At 37.2% G+C, this 10,670-nt stretch overlaps 1 protein-coding gene across 1 annotated transcript; it reads left to right on the forward strand.

Moving 5' to 3' along the window:
• Positions 1-3,317: 3,317 nt before the first annotated feature.
• LOC105058032 (probable protein phosphatase 2C 78) lies at positions 3,318-10,444 on the forward strand. The gene is made up of 4 exons (XM_010940799.4): positions 3,318-3,714; positions 3,794-4,161; positions 9,587-9,823; positions 9,916-10,444. Exons 1-4 carry the CDS (start codon positions 3,447-3,449, stop codon positions 10,150-10,152), a joined length of 1,110 nt encoding a protein of 369 aa, XP_010939101.1. The 5' UTR covers positions 3,318-3,446; the 3' UTR covers positions 10,153-10,444.
• Positions 10,445-10,670: the final 226 nt, after the last annotated feature.

Consider the following 10,670-nt stretch of genomic DNA (forward strand, 5'->3'; position numbering starts at 1 on the left):
GGGATGGAGAGGGTCACTGTGAATATTGTTTGAGAGCGGACGAGCAGGGAGGCTTAGGCGGTGTTTGAGAGCAGGCGAACGGAGACGTTTAGGTGAAGCGCACGAACAGGAGAGGTTAGGCATCCACGTAGCTCCCTCCCCTTTCTTTAAAAACCCAAGTGTCAAACGGAGGCCTCCCCACTGAGATGCTTCCATTTTAATATATATATATATATATATATATATATATATATATATATATATATATATATATATATATATATATATATATATTAGATTAGATTAGATTAGATGACCCGACCAGAAGATCGCACGAGCCTAACTCTTCAACATGAATCTCAAAGCAATGGTGGAAAAGTAAAAAGAAAAGCAAAAAAGAGAACCACACATGGTTGGCATGTGGGGCAGAAGAGGACTCCCATGTTCTCTTCCGATTCCAATGGAAATAGGGACCTAGAACTCTGATTTTCATTTGATTAACCCCTGATTTAGCTTATAAAAATCGTTCTTTACCCCCATCTAGCATCCCAATTCTAGTTCCATCAATTCCCATCCTTAGAGCCATTGATTTCAAGCCTTTTTCATGGGGATTTCACCTTCGAATTCAGCTGCAAGACCTTGCCGAAGTTGAGGTAGCAGCCTTAGCTCCTCCTCTCTTCCTTATCTTTGGTATTCAGCTATTGCTTCTAACTTAGTTCAGTCGGCAAGTTGCCTGAATAGATGAAAACTAATGCACTATTTGGTGTCTTCTTTCCTCTTTTTTTTTTTAACTTACTTCCTTCTGGTCCTCCATTGAGCCAACCGTCACCATTGGACGATACCATGTTCAGGTTGCCAAGGGCCAGGGCCACCTCGGGCGGAGTTGTCAGGGTTCGCTATCGCCAGGAGACCACCACCATGGAAGGTGGTCGACCCAAGTTTGTCTTCCTTATTTTCCACAAAGAAGAAAGAGAAAATAAGAGAAAGAGAGAGAAGACAAATAGAAGAAAGAAAAAAAAAATGATAAAAAGAGATAGAGAGTTTCTCTTTCTTCCCTCTCTTCACTTGCTTTTTTTAGTTTCTCTCTTTATTAGTTCTCTTTATAATTTTCTCCTTTTATAGATGTCTCTCTCTAGATATCCCATGGACTAATAGAGAGTTTAAATGTCTAGGTACACTCAGATTGACCAATTGATCTTGGAGGGATCTTGGACATATAATATTTGGATGTTTTTTCATAAAATTCTCCATTTTTAATCGCATATGATTTTTATACTTGATCTTGATTATGTTAAGGTCTAACTATTTGTACAAGAAGGTGCCAAGCAGAACATCTTGACCTCGAGTTCGTAAATTGAGGAGTTAAATGATTGTTATGCTTGGGTCCAAATTCAGTTAAGATAAGGGTCTCGTTGCATGATTAGCTGTACATATAGGTTTTTTGAATTATATAGGATAATTTTTGATTTTACATTGGATATATGATTTCTTATTATATTTATATCATATATTTACTATTTGGTTGCTGAGAATAAAATATCGAATGTTTGAAATTGAGTAAGAAATAGAATACGAAATTATTGAATGATATATTGATTGTATAAGAGGATTTAAACTAGCCATGATGTGGATTGTTAGTTACAGGCCAAATCGTAACATCTTGAAGTGCCAGTCATGTGACGAATCATAACACCCTAATTTGCCACCACGGATCAAAGTGTGGATATTCTGATTAGCTACCAAGAGTCGAAGCGAAGATATCTTGATTTGCCACCGCAAGCCGAAGCATAGATATTATAATTTACTACTATAGGCCAAAGCGTGGTTTATAGTTTGCCAATCACGGACTGAAGTATGATCATGATTAGTCTAAACTGAAAGATAACTGTTGATTTGGAACATGTTAATAAAATATAAGTGATAAGTTATATAAACTTACATATGATATTTATGATGGATATGTGATAATACATGATTTGTGATATATGTTTATATAATTATTGAGTTATATTGGATATTTGACATGAGATTTTATGACCTATAATTTTTCTTTGATACTACTCATTTATTATTTTTAAATTATATTATTATATTGATATATATATGATAGGATTTTTATTAAGTTGTAGAGCCCATAGCTCCAATTCTTTTTTTCCTTTCAAAGTTGATAGTATTGAATGACTTTGACTATAGAATTTGAGTGACAAGAGTCATCGTATAGATGTTACGTGGTCTCTGGGGTTTATCTTAGAATCCATATAGCCGTATCATATGGGTAATCCCGGTGATAGGTTTGAGGCATGGCAATAAGCATTTTATCACTATCCTGACAATGCTATACCTGTTGATGCAATTGAATAAGGTGGGCCCTTTCAGTTCTACCATTAAATATTAAATAATAATAATAAAGTGAGCTCTTTCACCAGTGGAGCAGCTATACTTGGTTCACGTTCACATTCACCTCTCCTCTTTTTTTTCTTTTTTTTTTTTTTTTGGTACTTCACTCCCTCCTTTCCTCAATGACATATACTTTATAATAAATACCCAAAAATGGAGTTAGTTCGTACGAACAAAAAAAAAAAAAAGAAGCAACAAATCAATGGACAAATACTCCTCCAAAGTATTTCCTTATTATCTCCGAAGAATCGGGACAGCATCTTCCTGGTCATTCACCTTTAGCAATAGAATAAAAAACAAAATAAACAAAACAAAAGAAAGAAAGAAATATATTTTTCTTACTTTCTTTTCTCGCTGATTCTTTCTTTTTCTTCAGCTTCTTGTTTACTATTTTTAGGTGGCAGCATGGTAACTCATGGCCTGATTTTTATATATTATCGATCTTATCTCAATTAGCCTTTTATTCCAGGACGAATCTTAGCATTTTGATCCTTTATTTCGCCGGTCTTTATATTTAATCCTCGTACACATTTGGTTTATATTTAATTGTTCTAAAAAAAATTTCTAAAAAAAGAAGTCAATCTAATTAAGGATCTTAAATATAGTTATCGATTGACCGCTATTTAATTGGTGAATTTTTATACATTATTATATCTATTGTGCATAAAATTTTCTCAATTAAATTAAATACAAGTTGGTAGTCAATCAAGTGATGGAGCGAAATTTTCCATAAATATTCTAGTATAATCTCAAACCTAAATAACCACCAAAAAGAATAAACTAATATTACGCAGTAAAAGGAAAGAAATAATACAAGAGAATAAAGTCATTACTCATTAACACGCTCCTTTTCCTCATTAGTGATAATAACACGGAGAAAAAACGCGCATTCTTCTCTCATTTTATTTCCTCACCTTCCGTCTATTTTATATCCTCTCTTCCGGTCCGGTCTTTTCCTTCTTAACGCGTTGTCTACGCTCTCCGCCACTTTGCTCCCTCTCCCGAGTCTTATCGGCCCGGCCGGCGAAGAATCCCAAGACGAAGGAGGCCAGAAAACCTGCGAGGACGCGATGCTGCGAGCGTGCTGCCGGCCGCTGGAGCGGTGCTTCCGGTGGCCCGGCGCCGCCGGCGGGGGAGACGGGCTCCTCTGGCACTTGGATCTGAAGCCTCACGCCTCCGGCGACTTCTCCATCGCAGTCGTCCAGGCCAACTCCTCCCTGGAGGACCAGGGCCAGGTCCTCACCTCCCCCTCCGCCACCTTCGTCGGCGTCTTCGACGGGCACGGCGGCCCCGAGGCCTCCCGCTTCGTCAACAACCATCTCTTCCCCCACCTCCACAGTACTCCTCTACCACTCGCCCCTCGTAGAAGAGATTTTTACTCGATCTATCGCTCTAAATCGGTGGGTTTTTTTGGCAGAGTTCGCGTCGGAGCAAGGGGGGATCTCGGCGGAGGTGATAAGGAAGGCGTTCGACGCGACGGAGGAGGAGTTCTTGCACCTGGTGAAGCGGTCGTGGCCGTCGCGGCCGCAGATCGCGTCGGTGGGATCGTGCTGCCTCGTGGGAGCGATCGCCGACGACGTGCTCTACGTGGCGAACCTGGGCGACTCGCGGGCGGTGCTCGGCCGGCGGGGGCCCGACGGGAAGGCCGTGGTGGCGGAGCGGCTGTCGAGGGACCACAACGTCGCCGAGGAGGAGGTCAGGAAGGAGCTCGCGGAGCTCCACCCGGATGACTCCCACATCGTGGTCTATAATCGAGGGGTCTGGCGGATTAAGGGGATCATTCAGGTACAGGGAATCTTTGCCTTGTTCGTCTTTTGGGTTAAATGTTCGCCTAATAACTCTAGTAGAACTCTAGTCATTTCCTGCTTGGTTTGTTTTCTTTTTGTTGACATGGATAGAAAGTTTCGGAAGAAGGCTGAAGTTAGACTGGTTCAATGCACTTCAAATCAGAAAATTCTTGTTTTCAGTATTTTAGATGAAACGAAAGCTATGTATTGCAAGGATTTGGTGATCTAGAATATTGTTTAAATTAATAAGCTACATGTTTATTTATCTCACAGTTTGTTATAGGTGTTACTAGAATTGATATGCGCAATACCCTTTTTTACCCAAAGAATAAAAGAATAGTGGGTATGTATTGATTCTAGTTGTCAAACCTCCAAGTAGACATTCTGTCTGAAGTTTGGATATAGCACAGAGTGGATTTGCGTGAAGGCAATATGTGGATGGTTAGTATAGGTGGATATTGTCGTCTAAGAGAAACTAAGTTGAAAGAGCTATTAAACTATTGTTGGTCTTGGAGGATATTCTATAGGAGGATATATAAATTTGCTTGTGGGGTAGGTTGCAGGATAAGAAGAGTTACAAAACATGGGATCTAGTTGGGTGGTTAAGGAGCAAAGCCATTTCAAGACCAAGTTCATAGTCTTTCAAGGATAGTTAGTGATCGAAATGTCATTTTCTTGACCTATTGATGTCAGAGAATATGTGGAGCTGTTTGGCTCTTCAATTTTGTGGAGATCCAAATACTTTGTTCTCTGTTTTCTTTTCCCCCCATTTTTAGCTAGTGTTAGGCTTGATGGCCATAGATTTAATATTGGGTTCCGCAGATGAGAAGTTAAAGTACACTCTTCTTTGCAAATTATTGTTATTCATTCTCCATTGATTGTGGAGTTTGTGTGGGTGGAAGCAGAAAATTTAGAGCAAGACCGAACTGCAAGAAGTGGTAGCATTTCTTTGGAAAATTTTGTGAAGAGTCCTTAGTGAAGAAGGTCTTGCAGAGAGAGGGATGAAATTCGACCAATATTGCTTTATGGAGTGGAGGATGAGAACATACCCTCAACAATTTTGCTGTGTCCTTTTTATGGTTCAATTAGATATCTGATTTTTAATGCATCGAAGATACTCCATTGGAGAATAAGATATATCAATCTTTAGCATTATCCTGATACAGTATGTAATATGCTTGGAAGGAGATGGTTTAATTTGTTTTTAGGTGTTTTAATGTAGAATATTTCTGGAGATTCACCATGTCGAAGTGGTCTCTTTGGATCATGGTGTATCATCTCTTGCCTTCGTGTGTCATCTTAGTGTTTATTCTGACAAATGATTTGAATCTGCTTATCAATACCTTGGTTATCTCCGTGGTGGTGTCACTTGATACCCTCTAGTCAATGCCTTGAAGCAATGATATATTTTCACAATCGATGACCAGATGGTTGCCATAAAAACATTGTGGACCTGCTATTGGCATGGTGCTTATAGATAGTAAGGATAAATTTTAATAATAGTAGTGATGCAATAAAGGTTTTGTTATAGAATGACAGACTTAGGGCGTTGTTCTTTCCTGATTCAATGATTTTTTTTTTGCTGTTATATTTGTCTACCTGGTACCTTTTTTGCATTTGAAGAAATATTATTCAGGTTTTTATTTTTTTATCTTTTTTAAGCTCTCTTCCCTGCTGGGACCTTTATTCTATGTCAATACTTAAATATTGTTGGAAAAAATCCATCATGATTGTTCCTTGAAGTGTTCAGTACTAATTGACTTTCATCGAAGAATGTACTCCATGATCCTCATCCTTGAAGAGATTAGCTTCAATAGTGATGACAAGACAGCTGTTGGCGGGATGGGCTAATGATTCTTATTTTCCCTTGGCAGATCTCTTATTCTGTGTTTGCCAAAAATTCTGTCCTTCCTTTACCTCTCTGTTTTATTCTCTAGTTTCATGCTTGATATGTGGTTTAGATCCTCTGTTTCTTCTACCTGTAGAGATTGTTTTCTCTTATATAAGTTCACTGGTATTTCAATCAATTGCAGAGGATTCTATCTAGATCTATTGTAAAGTTGACCTGAGCAAGAAAAATCCTGCTCAATCTTGGCTTAATGCTAAATTAGCTGTGTTAAGCTGAACTCAACCAGTATTGACCTAACTCATTAGTGGTTCATTCAGCACTCAGTCATACTACTGTTATAATGTCATACCCCATGTTTCACTCCAGAGTAAAATATCAGCTGTATGATTGGTTGCCCTGGTAGATGAACCAAGACATTTCCCCAAACATTTCTTGTGGAGAATTAATCTCAGTTAGAGATCCCAATCTAGGGTCAAAAGTGCATTTTAACCAGAAGAAACAATTTTCAGTCAAACAAGACCATAAGAAACATTTCACCTGATGATCTACATCACTGGTATGCAGCATGAACTAAAATGATATTTGCAGACAACAGCTTCCCTCCCACCCACAACAGTTATACATGTATAAGTTATAATATAATATATTATTATGTCAAGCTTAATCACTGAGCGGAGGATGCCCAGCCATTAGTGCAGATTAGTTACTTAAGCATCTAATATTGAACAAAGTATTCAGGGCCTTTATTATAAAGGAGATGATTTGGAGGCAGTTCCTTTATATTATCACCCTGCACAGACCTGTATCCTTGACTCCTAATGAATTTTAGATAATTTACTAGTATTGTGGTCTGAAAGCATGCAACTATAAATGGAGAGAGAAAATATTTACTATTGCGGTTTTTAATATCATTGGCATATTGACTGTACTATACAGACTGCCATTTTTAAGTGTGTTAACTTAAAGGCAACTTGCAACTAATTACTGACATCAAGGATCCTCATAACCTACTTAAATTGTGTTGCGGAAAAACTAGAGGCTGTTTAAAAATTTGGGTGTCATAGGCATATGGTAAGGCGACCAATCATTGATCAATTATTCGAGCAAAAGTAACATGCAACAAATCATTTTGCATTTTGATCCAAAGTATTTGATAAAGATTTGGTTGTGTTTTGAGTCACCATATTACTGATGTTCCATGGGGTGTTTGATTGTAAATTGTGCTTTTACTTGATAAACAGAATGCAGGAAAACAGTTTGGTCTTTTTGTGTGTTATCCAAAAGCTAATTTCCTGTACAGTAGTTATTAAGGTTGGACTGGAGACCGACCTGGCCAAGGGTATAGGTCACCTGGTCATTGGTCCAACACCAGGTTAATTGATCAGACCAGTTATAATTAATAAAGACTTAAAATATTAAAAACAGTTATTTTTGAAAATATTTAAAAATAGATATAATATAAGAAAATTATGTATAATTATTTATAACTTTTTTTGCTTTGAATACTACCATTTAACACATGTTGACCTAATTCTACATTACTCTCTAATTGCAAAATAAATAGAAAAAAAATTCATGATCCATCTAATTTAAAAAGATATGAGTAAAGTTTTATATAATGTAGGAAAATATGTGAACATTATTGATATTTTTTTGTTTTTATATAGTAAAGTCTAAAAGTATCCAAATACATAAAATGAAGTATATGGTTTTTCTTTAATTTTACATGAAAAAGAAAAAATAGTTTTTTTTTCTTGTTTTGGAAAGAATTGATTATTAACATATTGAGCAAATAACACCTTTTGAAAAATGTAGGTATAACTACTATCTCTTAACAAATTATTAGAAAATTGTTGTCTTGATGTTTGAAAGGTTTCTTACGAAACCCTTGATCAAGGCTTGATCTTGCTTTTTGCTCGCCTAGTTCACTGGGTTTTTTCAAAAATCTGCCGGTTAGCAGTTCCTGGCTGGTTCCAGTGCAATTCCAGCCCTGTGTGAAAACCAGACTGTCCTAGGGTCTGGTTCACCAATTTTCTGGTCTGACTGGCCAGTCTGGATCGGTCTATACAACTATGTCCGTATATAAAATTTTCTTCCATTTCTGACATTAAGTTAGTCATATGGTCATTGTCTTCTTTCCAGTTTTCTATGGTTCTAAAGTCATTTCTTTTTGCTAGGCTAGGTCAGAATGTAGTTATATTTATGCTGATCTATATGACAAGGAGGGCATTTTTCTAAGTGACAGCTTGGCAATTTCCTTTTTTTCCTTCTTTTGAGAATCCAATGCCACATTGCTATCAATATGCCCCAACTTTATCCCATTTTTTTAAAAGCAATTTTGTGTCAAGATGCCCTAACTTCAGCCATAGCTAAAAGCAATATTCTTTCTGTTGGATAATGATTTTGTAACTTTAGCACTTTTGACTTCCATATGATGCACTATTCTGTTCAGAGTTTCCATTATTGAAACTCCTTCCCCAAAACATATGTAATGGGCTATCAAGATTATATATTCGTGTATTTTATAGGAATATTGTACAAGTTGTAGCAATGCACGATAGCACGTCTTTTGGCATCTATTCTCATAAATTATCAGTTTCAGTTTTGAGCAAAACGTCATCAATGGATGCTTGTACTTTGCCATGGCCTTTTTCTGGTTCAAATTGCTTCATGTATTCCATTCATATTTTACCATCAGGGAGATCTTCATGCACGCATCATGTGGAGCAAAGTATCATAAGCATGTGACTCGCTGAAAGGTGTATCTGCTGTTTGCTCTTCAGACATGCTATGACTTAATAGATGAGTGAATCTGTACTAAATGAAATAACATATCACACATCTTTAAAGATTCAAACATCCATTTTGCATTAGCGTGCAGGTTATAAGTTAACTTCCCTACAAATTTTAGTTGATGGTATCTCTTTCAACATACCTGCCTATGTTGAATTACATCTTCCTCACATGCCTTCTGTTTTTTATGATTATTTGATGTTTTGTTGTTCTTTTGAGTTTTTCAATAAGTGCACAATAAAATAGTTGCACACTTTGTCTAAATAAACTTAAAGGTACGGCGTTTACAGACATTTGATTAATCCATATGTCACCTGGTTCTCATGCATGAAGTTGTTCGTCAAGCATCTGCTAAATAAGTAACTCAGTTGGGAAGAGAACAAAAATCTCATCAGCATAAAATTGGTCTGGGATTTTAATTGTACAGTAGTTTTTCTTGTTTATGCCCTTAATGTTGCCGATTTATTTAACATACGGCATGCTTTCAAAATTTTAAAGTGCAAGCTAGAAACTCAATGGACTTAATTTCATTGCTGTGGATATTTGACGCATATTGGTCTGCCTTCTCTTTGAAATAATATTCTGTTGAGAGGAGTTGTGAATATTTTGTATCCATTGCATATGGTTGCGAAAGGCTTGACAAACATAAATAATAACTGCACGATATGTTAAAATTTATGACTGTTTAATCTTGCGGGCAACTGCTTGCACTGACTTGCAACTGAGTGGACAAATTGCTGTCAGAATGATTGTGACCAAAAGCTAACATTTTTCTGGTTAGGTATCAAGATCTATTGGCGATGTCTACCTGAAGAAACCTGATTTCTGTAGGGATCCATTATTCCAGCAATTTGTTTGTCCTATTCCTCTGAAACGACCCGTCATGACCGCAGAGCCTTCAATTAAGACACATAAGCTGGGACCGCAAGACTTATTTTTGATATTTGCATCAGATGGCCTCTGGGAGCAGTTAAGTGATGAAGTTGCCGTTGATATGGTCTTCAAGAACCCCAGATCGGTTAGTTTCTGACCCTTGTTCAGTTTGTTCTTGAAACATCTTTTTTAATTATTCCATTTCTTTATCAACTTAAATCTCTGGATATTTTGCAGGGAATAGCAAGGCGATTAGTGAAAGCGGCCCTCAACGAGGCTGCAAAGAAAAGGGAAATGAGGTATGATGACCTTAAAAAAATAGAGAAGGGAACAAGGCGCCACATCCATGATGACATTACTGTCATAGTGATCTATCTTGATCAGTGCCGAGGGGCATCCAGATCTGATGGCAGCATTCTTGACTGCACATATGCACCGGCCGATATTTTCTCCCTAAATGCTGAATTGGCGTAACCTTCTTGATCCATCCTCTGACTGAAGGCCACTAGAAGGTAATTCGGCCAAGAGTAGATACGCTGACCGTCCTCTGAACAAGAGTTAATTTTATGACAAGCATACATAGGTATAACAAATTGAGTTATTACCATGTATGAGTTCTGCAAAGCTTCCTATTTAAAAGAAAAGAAATAGCATGGTTGAGTTGTTTTTTCAAATAAGAGTTACGAAGGAATGGTGTAAATAGTGGATTTGCCGAGAGTTGTTGATATATATTAATTCTATTTAAAACACTTTTATCATTGGCTTCCACCACGTATGAGGTTGTTTGCTCTGTTCATGGCTTGGGTAGTGTCCTCAATGTGTATGACAGGGTGGCGTGATGAGAGATGCAAATCCCTATACAAAGTATGGCATTGGTTTTCATGTTTTAATGTGCCATTTCCTTTTAGTTTTTAGAATCCTGTCCTCTAATATCATGTTGTCTTGAGCAATTAATTGACTCCAAAAAGAAAAAAAAAAACTGTTTTCGAGAT

The sequence above is a fragment of the Elaeis guineensis genome, chromosome 15 (assembly GCF_000442705.2).
Source record: "Elaeis guineensis isolate ETL-2024a chromosome 15, EG11, whole genome shotgun sequence".
Taxonomy (NCBI): Eukaryota; Viridiplantae; Streptophyta; class Magnoliopsida; order Arecales; family Arecaceae; genus Elaeis; species Elaeis guineensis.

Coding starts and splice junctions, on each gene's coding strand:
- LOC105058032 (XM_010940799.4), top strand. CDS start 3,447: ATGCTGCGAGCGTGCTGCCGGCCGCTGGAGCGGTGCTTCCGGTGGCCC. Junction 3,715..3,793: donor TCTCTTCCCCCACCTCCACA/GTACTCCTCTAC, acceptor TTTTTTTGGCAG/AGTTCGCGTCGGAGCAAGGG. Junction 4,162..9,586: donor GGATTAAGGGGATCATTCAG/GTACAGGGAATC, acceptor TTTTCTGGTTAG/GTATCAAGATCTATTGGCGA.